Source organism: Bos taurus, chromosome 16 (assembly GCF_002263795.3).
Source record: "Bos taurus isolate L1 Dominette 01449 registration number 42190680 breed Hereford chromosome 16, ARS-UCD2.0, whole genome shotgun sequence".
NCBI classification, from domain to species: domain Eukaryota; kingdom Metazoa; phylum Chordata; class Mammalia; order Artiodactyla; family Bovidae; genus Bos; species Bos taurus.
In genome coordinates, this window is record NC_037343.1 from 44,961,622 (window position 1) to 44,980,034 (window position 18,413).

At 45.8% G+C, this 18,413-nt stretch overlaps 1 protein-coding gene and 1 long non-coding RNA gene across 12 annotated transcripts in view; one reads left to right on the top strand and one right to left on the bottom strand.

Annotated features, from left to right (window-relative positions):
- Nucleotides 1-18,413, top strand: part of RERE (arginine-glutamic acid dipeptide repeats) — a 415,037-nt gene that overhangs the window by 345,707 nt on the left and 50,917 nt on the right. For 8 of the 11 annotated variants that reach the window (XM_059875727.1, XM_059875728.1, XM_002694049.6 and 5 more), the window contains one exon: nt 12,300-12,380. In XM_059875727.1, the coding sequence (XP_059731710.1) occupies nt 12,300-12,380 (81 nt within the window). Of the gene's footprint in view, nt 1-10,533; nt 10,941-11,133; nt 11,239-11,510; nt 11,604-12,299; nt 12,381-18,413 lie in introns of those variants that run through there. The other 3 variants (XM_024976746.2, XM_024976747.2, XM_024976748.2) reach the window with 3 other exon arrangements.
- On the bottom strand, nt 3,751-10,636 carry LOC104974445 (uncharacterized). The gene is made up of 2 exons (XR_811951.3): nt 10,552-10,636; nt 3,751-5,157 (listed from the first exon to the last, which is right to left on the bottom strand). It is a non-coding gene; the product is annotated as an uncharacterized lncRNA (long non-coding RNA).

An 18,413-nucleotide genomic window follows, 5' to 3' on the forward strand; every position in this document is an offset into this window, starting at 1 on the left:
TAGTGGGTCCTTAGATTTGTCCTCCTCTTCCTGGGTGTGGAAGTGATCCACACCAGGGAAAGCTGATGGAGTAGGACAAGTCAGTTCTGAACTTCAGGGGCTTCCTGCTTTCACCTTCTTTGCCCCTTCCCCCTCATTTCTAACTTTGTAGCTCTGAAAATTATCTCATGTTGATTAATGTTTGCTATAGAAGTGAGTTTTAGAGCTCTTTTTGATGGTTCTCCTTCATAAAGTCTCAAATACTTTCCAGTATTGCAAGTGAATGGAGAAGAAAATGGCAACCCAATCCAGTATTCTTGCCTAGAGAATCTTGTGGACGGTGGAGTCTGGTGGGCTGCTGTCCATAGGGTCGCACAGAGTCGGATACAACTGCAGCGACTTAGCATGCATGCATGCATTGGAGAAGGAAATGGCATTCCACTTCAGTATTCTTGCCTGGAGAATCCCAGGGATAGAGGAGTCTGGTGGGCTGCCGTCTATGGGGTTGCACAGAGTCGACATGACTGAAGCGACTTAGCAGCAGCAGCATTGCAAGTGAAGAATATGGGGGGAGGGGACAGAAGAGCCTCAGCCTGATTTAGCAGCCTAAGCATTTCCTAAGTATTTCTTTTTGTAAGATTTTAAGGAAACTTTGGAACTCAAACCTTACTCTGTTTACAGCCCAATGTACCCAACTGTGTAAGTAAATGTACTATTAGTGTGTTTGTGTTCCATGTAAACGGGGCTTCCCAAGTGGCTCAGTGTTAAAGAATCTGCCTGCTAATGCAGGAGACAGAAGACCTGGGTTTGATGCCTGGGTCAGGAAGATCCCCTGGAGTAGGAAATGGCTGCCCACTCCAGTATTCTTCCTTGGGAAATCCCATGGACAGAGGAGCCTGGCAGGCTACAGTCCATGGGGTTGCAGTGTCAGATGAGATTAAGTGCACATATGGGCACAGGCACACACACACACACTCACATACACACATTCCTTGTAAATACACGGATTAAATCTGTGTGTGTAATTTACACACAGCTGTGTTCACACTCCCTTAACAGCAGTATTTGCAGCGAGAGTGAGGTATCATGGCAGCACTGTTCCGAACAAAACCAACAGAGCAGCCCTGGTGTGGGACCCTCTCTTGATGGCCTGTCTTGTGACAGGCTACCCTCATGGGATGGTATGAGACCAGAAGGTGCCTGTCCTAGACTGGTAGACTGGGATCTGCCTGCTGAGGAGTTTTGCCTTTTGTGATTGAAATACACTTCCTTTCCTCCTCCACCTCGTGCATTTCCTAAAGGATACTTGATTTTCCTCCGGATTTGGAGAGCATTTAAAGTGACCGAAGTTAAATACAGAATCCCAGCCCTTGTCATGTTACAGAGAAAGGGAGTCAAAGTCCAGGAGCTGCCTCCACGGCCCTGGAGCCAGATAGGGCCTCAGTTTCCTCTGTGTGGGAGTTGGGCAGAGGTGTGTTGTTACAGCTTCTGGATTTGATTGAGTTCTTCTGGAAGATGTTTCACCAAATTTGAGATAAGAGGCCAGTATGATTTCACATCATTTAGGACTGTGAGATATCATTGACCATAATCCTAACAATATATGTATTTTACTCCCTAGTAGAAAACTCTTAATGCTTTAGGCGCTTTAATGTTTTATCCAAAGGGAGGAGAGATCACTGGAGGCTCAGACTGTGGGTGACCATTGAATACTTGAAATGTACTAGCCTGAGTTGGTGCTGTTAGTGTAAAACACACACTAAATTTCACAGACCAAGTAAGAAAAACAGAATGTAAAATATTCCATCAGTCATTTGTATATTGATTACACATTGAAATGATAATGTTTTGGACATATTGTGTTAAAATATATTATTTTACATGTTTCTTTTTGAAATATGCCTATTGGAAAGTGACAGTTACATACTTGGCTTTCGTGTGGCTCACATTCAGTTTTTATTGGGCAGCCATTGATCTAAATGCCTTTCATTATGATTTTTGCAAAGGATCTACTTCTTTGTTCTCTTGTAACTTGTAGACAAGCCACATTCCTTTCTTCAGTTGAATCATCTTTCCTGCTGTGCTGAGATCTACTTTGTTAAAGAAGGTGAACTTTTTAGTGACTTACTATTTATGAGCCACCTGACAAGGACATTTATGTGGGGAGTACGGTGATATGGTAGGGAGGAAGGAGTCGCTAATGCCCCTTTGGGTTTGTTCTTAGTGTTGGGTTATTTTTAATATGGGTGTAGCTGGGCAGCCATAATTGGTGAGAGGTATTTAGCTGGCGGTATTTCTACATCTGTTAATGCTGCTGCTTAACTAGCCAGTTCTCATTTGACTTGAAAGTGCATTGAAGCGTGCTGCTCTAATATTCACCCTGTGGCGATGCTTTGTTAGGCCCACAGTAATAAAAGGACTTCAGCTACTCAGCGTTATCATCAAGACTCAGAAGGTCACGTAGGCAGAGAGCAGGATGGCTCAGTGGCCTTTGCTCATGGGCACAGTAGCTGTGTAAACCAAACATGAGGTTCTTTTCCTGTTGGGCATGTGGTCTTTGAATAAAAAATGGAGTGACTTTTTTTTTTTTTTTTGGTAATAGCTTTATTGAGATATAATTCACATACCTTACAATTCACTCATTTTAAATGGACAACTCTGTGGTTTCTAACATATTCACAGAGTTGTGCATCCATCACCAGAATCAAATTTAGAACATTTTCAGCAGCTCTAAAGGAAACTTCGTAGTTTTAGAAATCACTCCCCAGTCCTCCCAGGACTCTACCTCTTAGCAACCACTAATCTCCTTTCTGTCTCTCTGTTTGCCCATTCTGCATGTCTCATTTAAATAGAATCATATATTTGATTTGTTTTTCACCTAGCCTGATGTTTTCAAGGTTCATCCATGTTGTAGTATGTATCAGTATTTCATTCCTTTCTAAGGCCAGCTAATGTTCAATTGTTTGAATATTGTTGTCATTGTTTAGTCGCTAAGTCGTGTCCAACTCTTTTGCCAACCCATGGACTGTAGCCTTCCAGGCTGTTCTGTCCATGGGATTTCCCAGGTGAAAATACTGGAGTGGGTTGCCATTCCCTTCTCCAAAGAGTGACTTTTTTTTTTGACGTTTGTGATCAGCTGGGAAGGTTTCACGCAGAGGCATGTTGAAAAGGACACTGTGGGCTTCACTCTGGGTGCTGAACCAGCATCACAGAGTGGGCTGGTGTGGTTGTCTCTAGTGAGACTTGTACATTTAAATGGACAGGAAAGTTGGTGTCAAATCATTCTGTAAGTAGTAATTAGAGAGTTAGAAACTTAGCAGTGAGCACAGGTCAGGAGTCAAGCTGGAGGGCAAATGGCTGGAAAGTAAACAGCCTTGGAAGAAGGCTGAGCCAGCTCACTCCCAGTTGCATTTGTTTAGTCATCCAGCCAGTGATAGTGGTCACCTGCTTTGAGTGTCACGGGATGTTTGGGGTGCTGGGGATTCCCTCGTGTACTCAGTAGCCTGCATAGCTTGTCATGTCATGTCATGTCCTATGGCATTGTGAGCTAGGTGTTAACATAGCTCAGGTGTTAACACAGGGGAAGGTTATAGGACTGTAGGGCCTGTGGACTGTCTGAGGAAGTCTAATTGGAAGATGGTTTACTGGTTAATTTAATTAATAGTTGACTACCATTGAGGTTAAAGCTTTTAGTGGTTTTTGTAATGAATCTCGTATTGGTTTCCTACTCCTGCATAACAAATTACTCTCAACAATAAAGATCACCCCAACTTAAGACAAGAATGATCATTTATTATCCAGTTTCCAGGTAAGACAGTCGACAATGTATCATGCATTAACAGGGTCTCTTTTTGGAAGAATTTTAGCCATCCTTCTGTCTCTGTGTAGGAGAGAGGCTGCCTGCCTGACTGCAGCTCCCAGTGATGGAGAACTTGAGGCATCCACTTCTGAGAATTTACAGACAAATGGTACAAAGCCCCGACAATCATCTTACACCCAAGCATACAGAAGCCCGAAAGAGGCCTAGCGACCTAATCAGGGATGTAGTTATTTAGTGGCAGAGCCATGTACTCCAAGCCAAGGATTTCGGTGGGAAAATTTTTAACATGGATATACAACATTCAGTCTCTGACACTTTTGCTTCAGAGAGCAAGCGTGTCTAGGTATACAGGGTTCCCTGGTGGCTCGGATGGTAAAAAAAACAAAATCCACCTGCAGTGCAGGAGATCTGGGTTCAGTTCCTGGGTTGGGAAGATCCCCTGGAGAATGAAACGGCAGCCCACTCCAGTATTCATGCCTGGCAAATCCCATGGACAGAGGAGCCTGTGGGCTAACATGTACAGTTTCCTTCAGAGGTTTTTTGTTTGTTTGTTTTTAAGAAAAGATAGATAATACCGTATCCATGGGGTTGCAAAGAGTCAGATACAACAACTTAGTGACTGAACAACAACAAATACCTTTTAATTTCTCTGATACATAGACATACAAGAAAATGTTTTCTGTACCTAGATTCCAAGTAATTAATCCTACTTCTAATTCTTATCTCTTTACTTCACCCTTCCTTATTAGCTATGGATTGGGGCAGGATATATACCAAAACTTGAGTTTCTTCATCTGTGGCACGGGCTCAGTTACCCTTGTGTTGGAGAGTGTATTGAGGAACTTCAAGGAGGATGCAGTCTGGGAGCCCCCAGTGTCCACGTTGAGACTGTGATGTCCTGAGAGAACGGAAGATGTTACTTGGAATAGAGAGCGTGGGTACTAGTCTGAGCTCAGGAAGAATGCCAGGTCTCGAGAGAGAGTTAAGAGTCATCAGTAAAAATATGGTTATTATTTTAAATTGTCCTATTTGCTGTTTTTCAACTATAACTAGTTGAATGGGACTTAACTAGTCATCCTGGAATACTGTGTATAAATTCAGAATGTACTTAGGAAATAGAGTCAGGAATCAGGAACAACATACTAGAAAGCTTGGGATGCCCACCTGGCTGGCTGGCATGTCTCCTCTCGGACACGTTGCTTCTGCAGCTGTTTACTGAAAACATCCTGCTTTACTCCAGTCACCCTTTCATTGATGTCTTAAATATCTTAAACCAAAACCCAGATGACACTTTTCAAAGCAGTATCAATAGTCTACCTCCAGCCAGAAGTGTGTCTTAGGTCTGGGGTGATGGGAACCTGTAACAGACAGGAGTATATGAATGAAATTCAATAGGTTCTTCTCATCTGGTGGTTGGTCAGTGAGAGCCATTGATGGACAGGTAGGTGTCGTGGAATACAGATGTTTTAAAGGCTTTGATTTCTTCCGGGCATCAGTGTTTTCTTTTCTCCCCTTACCCCTCCTTAACATAGGCCCACATTTAGGGACCATCTTCAGTTTTCTTCGGCCGCTCTCTGCCTTCAGGAGAGCAGTGACATCCTCTTCTTCCCCCTGCCTGGCTTGTGGGCTACACTTTTGTCTCTCTGTTGGGGGGAACTGTGGTTTGCTTACTTGCAGATCTGCCTGCTCTTCAGCCCTCTGAGAAGCAGCAAGTTATTAACATAAAATTTTATGCAGAAAGCGGGGCAGAGGAGAAGGAGCCATCTTCACAGTGGGACTCATTTTAATACCTACAGTGTTTTCCCAACAGTTACATAAGAGGACTGAGGAGAAGTCGCTGTTCAGAAGTCCCGGTGAGTTTCTGACTGTGATGCACTAGTTAAAATTCAGCAGCAGGAGTTAATTTTGAAAGCTCTCAGCCAGGGGTTAATGCTGAGGAATTGTCTTTTACCATTTCTGTAGCATCGCTCCTTTTCTCTGCCACAGACACAGGTCAGGTCCAGCAACCGGGACCAGCTGCATGGGGAGTTGGATACACACACAGGGGAGATGAGCACACACCTCATTCTTTGGCTTTATCCCCCCAGTACTCTTCTGTGTGCAATCCAATCTGATATTAAGAAGAATTTTTTGGAGATAGGTAGGGCAAGTGTTTTTATGGCCAATTTAAAAGATGAACAAACCAAGACAAGACTAAACTAAGTTTGGAGACTATAGCCTTTACCTGTGCGTTCAGAGACCCGTGGGAAGCACTGAAAATCTTGAAGTGCACGTGCAGGCAGCAGGTGCCCATTCATCTTCCGGATCCACACCCTCTCTTGGACTCCATTCTCAGGCTTCACCCCATCCCTGAAGTTTCCCGATGGTTTACTTTTGTCACCCTTGATCCTCCTCCCCTGGTTCAAGGATTTGGTGACAGACATGTTTCCCCCCCCTTATCTGTAAAATGGAGATATTAGGAGCCCCTGCTTCGCAAGGCTATTGTGATGCTTAAATGAGTCCCTATAGAGCCCTTCAGACAATGCCAGCTGTTGGCTGCCATCATTGTTGAATAGGGTGGTATCTCCGTACCCCTCTCACATCCTGACACAGAACAGTGACGCTGCCTGCCCTAGGCCAGCCCTGCGCGTGGGGGGATCAGCATCTGGACAGCCAGTAAGGCTGTCGTCGCCCGTGGGCACAGGGCTTGGGAGGCTCAGACCTGGGGCAGGCTCAGCAGTGATGAGTGGAACTTTTGAACTGGTTCCTTTATTGTAAGAGAGAACATTATCGCATTTGACCCAATTACGTTTATCCCTGTTAAGTTTCTTCCATTTCAAAAGTGGCTGTGCCTAAACAGCCATGTCATAATTTCCTCTCTGGAACAGAGGAGCAGACCAGATCTAGGGCTTCTAAGTTTGAATCTCATGTTCTTTCCATTCAACCAAAAATGAGAAATAGAACTCTCCAGATTCTACTAAAACCCAAATTTACTAAATACTGTGTTCAGGTAACTCACTTCTTTTAAAAGCTGAGAATTAAACGTTCTCGGTCAGGAACTTAAGGGGGCGTCCCCCCCCTGGTGGCTCAGTGGTAAAGAATCCGCCTATAATGCAAGAGACATGGGTTTGACCTTGGGTTGGGAAGATCCCCTGGAGGAGGGCATGGCAACCCACTCCAGTATTCTTGCCTGGAGAATCCCCATGGACAGAGGATCCTGGCGGGCTACAGTCCATCAGATCATAAAAGAATTGGACACAACTTAGCAACTAAACAACAACCAGAGCTTATATGTAGTAACTTCTGATGGTGATATGAAATTTCAGCTCAGTAATAGAAAACTGTGGCAATGTGTCTAAAATCTGGAGTGTAAATCATTATGTAACATGACAGAAGTGCTAATGATCATACAACGGCAGTCACATCACAGTGTATAAACGTGTCAGATTAATGTGTTGTACACCTTGTAACAGGATGATGCATGTCAAAATATATTTCAGTAAACAATATAAAATCAAAATTGAAACACAGTCGCAAACTTAGTTGTAAAACAAAGCAAAGAACAAATTCCTTGCCATAAATAAACCTGTATTTATATTTGGATCTCATCTGGCTTTGGGGATTGAGACATAGAAGAGGACTTGTTCTGTGCTCTGAAGGAACATACCAGGTTGACTGGAAACAAACAGCACCAGAGAAATCAGGGCCAACAGCCCAAGAACCTCGGCTCATGGATATGTGAATGGCTGGACTGCAAGCCTGTGGCACATAAGCAGGGCTGCCTGGCACATGGGGCGGTGACCCAGCCACAGCGCCTGCCTGTTAAATGAACAGTCTTCGTTCTCGTTCACCTTTGACATCTTAGCATTCCAGCATCTATTCACCATCAGGGACAGAACAGCTAATGGAGAGGGATGTAACTGATGAGGCCGGTTGACTAGACCTTGAATTTAAGCACTGGAAATGTGGAATTTCAGCTCAACTGCTAGAATGCTGTTAAGAAGCAGACTGTGTCTGTGAACTTTCCTTTAGAGGCCTCTAGCACCTATAAGTCGATCACGTTAATTATGAAATTCAAATCTCAAAAGCTTCGAGGTCTTTATTTGCAGAGAGATGAGTTAATAGAAGGGAGACTGCAGCGTCAGTAGCCTGTTTAACATACTGACTGACCTATTCTAATCATTGACTGCTCTGAGTGGGTTGGCTTTGTTTCGATTTTAAAGGCTACTCTACATTTCTGGTAAACCACAAGGTAAAGGCTGGTCTCTGAGAAGCAGATGTTTTGTCAGTTCTGAGGCCTTGTGGCTTTCCATAGAGAAGTAACAGTACAGGCCACACGAAGCTTTTACTTCCTTTTTTTTAAAAAAAAAGGGGCCAATGGTGCTTTGCGCTTGATAGCATAGTGCTTGATATACATTGACAGCAGTGGTCTGTGTTTACCACCAGATGTCAGATCCATATTTCTGGAAGTAGTTAGTTTGAAATGTCTATAAGACAAGTGTTCCCCGTGGGCTTGGACCATAGATTTAGCCTTAGAAATAGTGGTGAGAATCTTGGATGGTATTTAGAGCCAAAGGAACAGTGGAAATCGTGTTGGGAGGGAGTTTAGAGAACAGGAACCCTGAAACAAAGCCTTGGGAAGACTCAGATTTCTAGAGGTTGAGTAGGGTTAGGGTTAAGGTGAAATGAGGAAAAAGAGCAGAGTTTGGTGTCATGGAACCAATAAAATAAAAACTCTGTTACCAAAGTTCAAAACGGACCATTTGGCACTGAACAGTCTGGTTCCACCGTGACCACCCTAGCTCAGGCCCCTGTCATCTCATGGTTTCACTTGTGTATTAAACACTTGGGAGTTCCACCCGCCTAATGCTCTAGGGAGGCAGGGTGGTATAAGATTCCATTCCTGTCTTTTCAGAGCTTATAGACTATGAGTATACGAGCCTTTAGACAAATAAACACCAAGTGAATCATCAGGGAGATAGTTGGAGAAGTCTCATTTTGGAGTGGGAGGGGTTTGAGCTTAAGTTTGAGGTGAACTGGAGGTAGGCTGTGGAGAGAAGTATTAAAGGTACCGCAGTCAGAGCTCAGACTAGGATGGTGGCAGCGTTGGCTAGGTGGCATTAGTGGATGTCTGTGTGGTAAGGTAGGCTGGGGCGGGGTCCTGGTGCACCTGCATTTGAGAATGCAGGTCTAAGGGGTTAAACATCCCCCCTTTCCTGAAGAGGTCCAAGAGCTAGTTTTAGTGCTCAAGGGCATGATGGTACAGGACTCATGATGGAATATGTGGTCTTGGCAGAGCCTCGTAAGTGGCCTGATGGGAGAGATGGATTTATAGACTGGCACATAGGAAAGAAGGGGAAGGTTTTGGCCTGGGACTGGTGCTTGTATGGGTGGGAAAGGAGGGCACGGAAGACCTTTCTTTGGAAGAACAGCGAGGACTGAGTTTGATCTGGGGGGAAACAAGAAGGGCAGAGTCACAGATGATGGTGCCATGACTGAAAATGGATTCTCTGTAGACCCTTAGCCCTCTTTACCGAGACTGTGGCAGTGATGTGGGGCATGGATTTCAGAGCCCGGGTTTGGAATTCTGCCTTTACCGCAGAGGAGTTGGGTGACCTTGGTCTGCCTGCTTAACTGACAGCTTCCTTGTTGGTAAAATGGAGATGATAACAGTACTTCCTTGTAGGGTATAAGGACTCTGAGGCTCCAGGCACACAGTAGGTATTTAACAGCTATGTTCAGGAGATTATAACAAGTAGAAGACTTAGGGTCTGACCTCAAGTTTGTGGAAGCCCCTTCCCTGCTCTTCCTGATTCAGCCTTTCTCAGGTGCTCCTTCGCTTGGCCGACTTCTCCCAGCGAACCTGTTGTGTATCCTCTGGCATTGGGCCCTCCTTCGGATTGCATGACCCTGCCATTCTACCATCTCTTTCATGCCAGAGCCCACCTCAGCTTTCTGTAGACTCTGTCTGTTACCACTTCCCACTGTGCCCCTGTCTTTTCTGGAGGCCCTTCCCACCCTTCCACACCAGCAAATGCTCTGCTCTTCGAGATCTGACCTCAGTGACCATGACAGTCTGTCCCTCCTCTCGGCTTCCTTGCAGCACTGGTGAGCTGCCATTCACTACTTCATGCTTGGCTTCCCTGAGACTCAGATCATTCTCTAATGTAATAACCTGGCACACATTTATCTTTCCTGCTAAAGATGAATTCATGTGAATAAAGGTCCATGACTGCCTGTTTGTTATTATTTTAAAAATTCCTCCCAGTGTTAGGTGCTCACTAAATACTCAACTCCTGAAAGTAGATTAAGAAGTTAATTCCGAAGGCTGAAGTTGAGTTCAGGTCATCCCAAGCTCACACTGGGTTCCCCCACCAGCCTCTCCAACTGCAGTGCAGCCAGTCTGTCCCTAAGGCCTGTCGCAAGCCACCCCACCCCTGGTGCAGTTGCTATCCAGTCTTCTCATGGAACGGTCACGCCGGCACTTCTCTGCTGGCCTCACAGTGGCCTAGAAGGCTCTGCAGCCTGGCCCTCTCCTGCCTCTTCAGTCTTATCTGTGGCACTGCACTTTGCACACCCTGTCCTCCTTGCAGTTCCCAGAATGTTCCCTGTGCCCTGCTGGCAGTCCCACTAGAGCCCACCGGCAGGCTGCTGCTTTTCCTGTCACTTCCTCTAAAACACCCACTGAGTGAGTGCTTCCTCCTCCTGGCCCCACCTCCAGCCCTTTGTTCCTCTGTGGCTTCTCTTTGGGGCCCAGAGATTGGTGTGTTTACCTGTTTGCCAGCCTGGCTTCTTGAGGGCAGGCGGTCTCATTCCTCTCCAGATCCCAAAGGAGATCCTCTGCACTTAGCCCAGGAGGCGTGCTGAGCATGCGGATGACACTTGTTTCAAGAAACAAGGGTCACTCTTCTTCAGACTAGAAAAGAGCTGGCTGCTTTGTTGTGCCTTGACAGACTGTTCCTTTTGAACTATACGAATTATGTTGAAAACTGACAGTGATGAGTCATATCTTAGAAAGGGGTGAAATCTGAAAATGCAGAGCCTCCAGGAATGGAGTAGGAGGTTGCAGATCGGTCTTGCAGGCCAAGTCTGGTTCTTCGCTGAATTTGCCCGGCTGGTCTCCACCGCGGGGAGTGGGAGGGACGCTCCTCCCGGTGGGCAGGTGATTTATTGGCTGGGAAGCTTCCGCGGTGACTTAGTTGTGAAACGGCGCCCTGCGAGGTGCCGGCTAACGCCTGGGCCGGAGGGATCGCGGGAGTCCTCGGGGCCAGCCCCCAGCTTCGCAGCCCGGGGGGCGACGGGCGTGCGCCGCTGACTCGGCCCACCCGGGGGAAGCCCAGGGACTGAGCGGCCCGGGAGGGGCCCCGAGCGCCCTCTCCTCGTGCCCGCCGCGGCGGGGAGGAAGTTTCCGTGCTCCGCCGCCCGGGTCGGATCCCACTGTTTGGAAGGAAGAAACCAAGGTACTGCGCCGGGGCTCCGCGCGGAGCCTCGGGGTGGGGGCCAGAGCCGGGCCGGCGGGCGGCGCGGCGATCCAGGCCGCCTTTTGCAGCCGCCCGCGGCCGCGCCGGGCTCTGCGCGCCGCTCCGGCCTCCTCCCCCGGCGGCGGCGGCGGCGGCCTCAGCCCCGCGCCCCCCGCGCCCCGCGCCGCGCGGCCCCGCCGCGGTCACACGCCGAGCCGCCCGGCCGCCTCCGCCCTGCGCTTTGTGGAGCACGAGCCGAGTGACAGGCGCGGCCTCTCGCCGCCGGGACCCGGAGCGCAGCCGGCCGCGGCCCCAGTACCTGTGGCTGCCGGCGTCGGGGCGCGGGACCCGGCTTCTCGCCAGAGGTGGGGGCCGGGGAGCCGGCAGGGCCCGACTGCGGCGGGGAGGGGCTGCTCGGGAGGAATGGGGCAAAGTGAAAGTCCCGGACCGCTGAGGAAATGAGGGGTAGGGGGGCCGGGAGGGGGCAGGGGTTCTGGTGGCTCGGTTTCTAGTGCCCAAGACGGCTGGGCAGGTCGGCGGGGTCCGGGGTCCGGGCCCCGGTGGTCTTCCGCCGCGCTGGTGAATTCCTGGGATTAACGAAAGGCCTTTTAACCCTCTAGAGTGCCCTTCTGGAGGAAAGTCTCCAGGTTTGGTTGTGTTTCCCTTTTCTGCTCGACAGTCTGGGAAGCTTCGTTCTCAGGTGGAGACCACTTGTGCTGCTTGATTAAGAAACCCGGAGCGTATTTATACCTCCGTTGTTTATACCTCCGCGGACCGCTGCGGAGACTGGAGGCACCCAGGGCATAGATCGCCTTTGGCCTCAGACACAGGATGTCCTCCTAGACCTGTCTGGTGTGCGGGACCGGGGACCGGATGGAGGCTGTCGGGGGCCTGCGGGGCAGGGGGTCCCAGCTGTGCCGCCGAAATATTCCCCCAGCGCAGTCAACATTCCCGCTCAGACTTCTTTGCGGTTGTTGTTCTGCTGATTGCAGATTGCTTTGCTGACATCCTGTTTTGTTTTTGGTTTTTACATCCCATTTGTTGTTTCTTTTTTATCACAGAAACGCTTCGTTAAGGGGCTTAGGCAGTACGGCAAGAACTTCTTCAGAATTAGAAAGGAGCTGCTTCCCAATAAGGAAACAGTGAGTACAATTGGACTTTATGTAACTTGATTTTTTTCCTCTTCGCTCTTGCTGCTTCTCCGCACTTGATCTTATGAAATGGTTTCCTTTAACCCTGTGTTGTGCTTGGACTCAGGCGGTCTCTAGGATCCTATTCAATTTACTTCACTTTCGGTTTTCGCTCACGATTCTAGATAGTAAAGTGACAGATTATGCTTACCCTCACCCCACCCCCCAAGAAAGTGGATTTCAGAACCGAAGGATCTCTGGCATTAGAGGGTTGGTGGGGGAGGGGAGCTGGGGTGTTGGGAAGTTAACATCTAATTTTAAATACAGTGGCTGAAATAGAAAATACCATTTATCACGAGTTTGGATTTGGTTATTATCAAAAGTCATCAACAAATAATAGAGCTAAGAGGTTTGTAGCTCAGTATACTTTAAATTCTCATGGGACTTTTATTTAGTTAACGTTGGTGTGTTTTGAAGAGTAGTTTTAACTAATTTTCAAGCCCTAAAAGTTTGTACTTTTTTTAAGTGTGTACTTTTTATTGGAGAGATATCAAGGGTCCTATAAATTGCTTGAAATGAGGCTTTAAAAAATTCCTTTGGTACTTCACAAAGCTGAGAGTCAGATCTGATGACGGCTCTTGCTAAATTTGGGGGGAAGTGGGTTTGCTGAGAAATCTTGGGAGTGAAGTTACGTGAAGAGAATACCACTCCAATTAAAATAAATAAATAAATTTTAAAATTAAAAAAAAGAATGCCAGTAGGAGATTCGTTCAGTCTTACCTGGCTGTACCTGTAATTTCCTACAGGTGGTATTGGAGGAGAGTTGGGGAACCCTTGGCTAGGCCAAGGAGTAGGGGAGACTGGAAGTGGAGTAGGACCAGCCTCATCAGTGTCTATGGGCCCTAGAAGTGACTTCAGGACCTAGGGATGGGAGGTGAATATTTAGGCTTTGAGCTGCTGCTTTCCCCAAACCCTCCAGCCCCACCCGCTGCTTTTGGGAGTGGAAGGAAGAGACTGTTCTGGGAGCAACATCCATGCCAAAAGCTGTGGGGCAGTTTGGATTTTGGTTTCCTAGTTGAGTATTGTTTATTGATTTCCTCTTATTCAATTTTCATTCTTTTCACTTTTTTTTTTTTAAACAAAATGTTTCTGGACATGGTTTCTGTACAACACCTTATGAACAGCTCATAATAGGGAAGAAGGTTCTGAGATTTCAGGTATAGCCTCATGTATATTCGTTTGTGGTTTGCATTCATCAATCAGAATTAGATGAAACTTTCAATATTTATTATACATCTGAATATGCTGAGATAGGTCATTTTGAGGATAGTGGAAAAAAGCTGTTTATGGACAATAAAATACGAGATGAATCTATATAATCAACTTACATTTTACTTTTTCCAGAACAGATTGGAAAAAGGTATTTAATGTGGATCTATGAATGAAATACTTTTATGTTTTCTGAGCATTTCAGTTATTTGAAGTAAAAACTAAAAAGACTTTACCCAAGTACAGGAATTTTGGTTTGGCCAGATTGGAATGAAAATAAGAGATCATTGAGGAGATCGATCTGAGCTGATGTGAAGGCCCAGATTATGACCTTTCAGCCTGAGTTTTCTCTCTCCTTGTGCTCTGCGAAAAAAGTTTCAAATCATGAAAAATTTGATACATTATCCCTTGACAATTATTTTATTTCTCTCAAAAAATAAACTTAATAGCAAGATTAAGCATTGAGTCTAAAAGCTAGTGTCTAACATTTGGAAATGCCAAACAATTTGCATTTTATCTCCCTTGAGGAAAGGGAGCTGCATGACCTTTAACCTAGGGAAGGGTCTTCTGATCTGTGTTTCCTCCTGCTTTTGGTTGGCCCTTCTTCTTACTGGTGATGTCTGACTCAGAGTTGTGAGAACAGCTACCTTCTTAGCAGGTTTTCTGGTCTTCTCCAGGTGCCTCTGTCCTGAGACCCTTCCCCATCACTTCTCTGCCACCCCTGTTTCCCAGCCACGTGGCTCCTTACCTCCCACCTCCTCTGGCACCCAGCAGTCTTCCTGTTTCCAGCCTCTGTCTCTGGGCACCATCATGGGAGAGTCATTTGCAGGACTGGATAATGGATTAGGGCTGACACTGGCAAACCATTCCTAGTGTCCTGCTGGCTTTTGCATGCAATTAGAGGTTGGTAGTAGGATAAATCTAAGTATTCTAGTCAGCTGCAAGAGGCACATATCTTGTATTTTCCTTAGTTATCAACATGGCCACACTAGTCAGCTAATCATTCACAACACATAGGGAGGGGAGGGCAAAGGTTATTTTTTCATTTTTGCTGCAGTAGAAGAGAAAATTTTCAGATATGTGTTCTTGGTTCAGGTAGAAATCTTTATATGGTCATTCCTTTTAAAAAGGTGTGTGTATGTGTGTGTAGCGAATCTTGCTAATCTAGATACTTTCCATATTCTGTTCTATTTACCAGAATTATTAACTCATTTCTTTGCTATTCTCAACTGACTGGAAACTTCAGAAGGGTGTCAGCATCCAAAAGAACACGCCTGATTGGGCATGGGCGCAGGGTCAGCAGACCTGTGTTCTATTCTTGGCCTTACTGGTAACTATAGTACTTGATGATCTCTTTTAACTGAGCAGTCTGCTTTGAGTTGTTCATTGGAAGGTTCAAATCCTGTGAGGTCAAATCCTGACCAGGCCTGGGAATTATTTTTTTCTAAAATGATGTGTCTTTGCATGAGAATTTTACAGGCATTCTAATCTCTATAAAATGTTTGCACATCTTTGGCTGTTGCTGTGCCAGAGACCAGTCATCTGCCCCTTAACCTGGCACAGGGTCTTATGCAGATTACTCAGCCTCTCTATCCTTGATTGTCTGTGTCTGTAAAATGGGCTGATGCTTCTGCCCCTAGAATTGTTTGGAGAATTTACATGAGATAACGTCTATAAAGGGTGCATGAAAACATTTGAAAACAATTGTTCTTCCTGTCTACCCCCAATTAAGTAGCTGAATACTATGAAAAGTACAGACTTGTTTTCTTCTTGTAAACATCAGATCAGATCAGATCAGTCGCTCAGTCGTGTCCGACTCTTTGCGACCCCATGAATCGCAGCACACCAGGCCTCCCTGTCCATCACCAGCTCCTGGAGTTCACTGAGACTCACGTCCATCGAGTCAGTGATGCCATCCAGCCATCTCATCCTCTGTCGTCCCCTTCTCCTCCTGCCCCCAATCCCTCCCAGCATCAGAATCTTTCTTGTAAACATATTGAACCTATATAAAATGAAGTTATCTGTTTTTCATTCATCTGTCTTATAGAAAAGCGCTTTAATTGAAAACCAGTGTGTGGATGGCACAACCTGGTTAAAAGGGTGTAAGTCCTCCGTCTTGGAGCTTCGTTGAGGAGCGTTTCATCCCCACCAGGCCATTCGGTGTCATCACGCATTCAGAGCTTGCTGGTGGTCATGATCAGCTTCCCCAGCTCTTTTGGTTTCTGGTGTTGATTACTCAGGAGCTAAATCTGGCTTTTCTCTGAACACTGCTGCCCACTGAAGTGGGAATAGTGGCTGTGATTGTGGAAAACCAACTGTTTATAGAGGCTTAGTTGAGTGGGTGTTACATGTTAACCTCATGGTTTGCAGGAGAATAATTGCAGTAGTTTAGCATCACAGTCATGCAAATATCCTGTAGCTTCTTTCTTCCAGTTCTTGCTTTCTCTAGAACTGTTTGCCTCCCTCAATGTGTTTATGGAATGTATATAAGTAGTAAAATATGGTAAGGAATTTTTGCTGAGCATCTCAGTTTCCCCTTGGCTGTATGCCTCTTCTCTCTCAACATACTGTTTGGTCTAAACAACATCAGAGTCTAGGGTATGAGTACATTTGTGTAAATCACAGCAAGTGCCCCACTGCTGAGCTTCTGAGAAATGGATGGGTAACGAGGCCTCTTTTCTTCTTTAAGCACTGCCGTGTCATCGTTGGATTGATGAATCACATGACCTTTGATGCTAATGTAATGACTGAAGACCAAGGTCTCTTGTTGAGACCTAATAGAGTTGAATCTTAATTACTAGGAGAGGAATCCATGTTGTATATAATACAAAATATTAGGTGGTCCCAAAATAATTTTTTGTTTGATTTTTTACACATTGTAGTTTTCTTCAAAATCATGAGATGATTACCCAGGTGACAGTGACATATACATGTATCTTCTTTCATGCTGAGCACATCCCTTTGTTTGAACCCAGGACTTTATGTGTCTGACATATGGGTGCTTGTCCCTGGAGTCCTGGCTGGCCTTTGTGTAAAGCTCTACCTGCTGTTGGAGTGGACAGGTTCAGCCAGCATTGCATCTAGACAGGGAGGGAGCGCTAACTTAGTGACCTGTCTCTGCTGCAGCCGACTTTACTGAGAAGACAGTTTGATCCACCCTGACTTGGTAGAGAGAAGAGGTGACCCCAGAGGATTATTGGCCTCTGGACAGAGAAGGGAACAAGTACATGCTCTTGACTGTCTTTCTCATCTCTTGAGTTTTATTTTTGAGTACCTCACCCAACAGAGATGAAGTTCGTGTTGTTTGTCAACCCAGTCACTGGTACATTAAAATTTACTATACCAGAAATTCATTTTCATCCACTTTCCATTTTCAAAGCTAGCTAAACATTCTGTGTAGTTCAATTTTAGAAAGTTTTGTATACCACTGAGCATGGTGGTGGTGAGATGTCTGTGAAGAGAAGCAAAGAGCCTGCACTGCAGCAGGAAAGGTGAGCCATGTGCATGGTTGGCAGTTTGTGCTCAGGGCCCTGGTGGAGGGCCAGGCCCCGCAGGGACCATGGGGGCTGGGGGTTTCTGGGAGGCTAATTGGAGGATGTGGTATTTGAACTGAGCTTTGAAGGAAGGATACAGGCCGAGGTTGGGAGGATGGAGGAAAAGCGACTTTGCAGCTGTAGGAAATATCATGAGCAAAGGCATGGAGACAGGAAATTGCAAAACGTGCGCAGCAAGTCCATGAGTGCTGTTGAGGAGAATGCTGCATGAGCTGATGCCATGGCACGTGAGCCAGAATTATGGCTTGGAGGTGAAGCGAGGGGAAACTTGCACTTTTCCCAAAGAGTGAAATCTGGGGACCCACCGAAGGATTCTGAGAAAAGAGGTGAGAGCATGGGAGCTGAGCATTCTCTAGCAGCAGTACCAAGAAGGTGGAGACCAGAGAGGAAGGTTCTTGCTAATTCAGTGTAGTAGTAGGACAGAAAGTGGGGAGCCAAAAATGGTTTGTAAACATGGAAGACTTTTATCTGGACTTTCTCTATTGAAAACTTACTGGGTTTGTTTTTTTTTGTTTGTTTGTTTTTGCTGATTTTTTTTTTTTGAAGGGGACTAAAGGGCCAGCTGGTTTTGATGCTTTGAATTTTTTTAACCTTGGGTGAGAGGATGAAAAGTATTGGAGATTTAAAATTTTAATTTGAGAAATAATATGAAAAATCAACCATCTTTCTCAGCCGCATTTCTGAGAATGAATTCTACTGTGTGTGTGCTTAACTTCTGAACGTTAAGTTGTTCCATTCTTCAGGCAAAGTATCTTTTGCATAGAGCACATTCCCTCAGCAAAGAAGAACGACTTTTGAGAAAGGGCTATAAGATGGAGTAATTGGGATTCTGTTAATACTAAGAGGTTAAAACTGACTGTAGTATTTAAATACGAGCGTTCAGCATGAAGTTTTATTTAACTTCAGGTTATAACCTTAGATAAACAATTTTCTAGCCTCATTAATGCTTAATCTAATGTTATATAACAAAGTGTGGACTTCCTGAATCGGTTGATACTGTTGAGGACACAAATGTGTTATAGCCGCATAACATACTTGGTTGTAAGCCAGAGATCTCTGACTGCAAATGCTGTGTATGCTTGCTGCTCTCAGTGTGGTCCTCAGACCAGTGTTGTCCTCATCACCTGGAGCTTGTTAAAATTGCAGCCTCACAGCCTCCTGTCCCTTTCTATTGAAGCAGAATCTGCATTGTAATGAGCGCCCCAGGTGATTCGAATGCGAA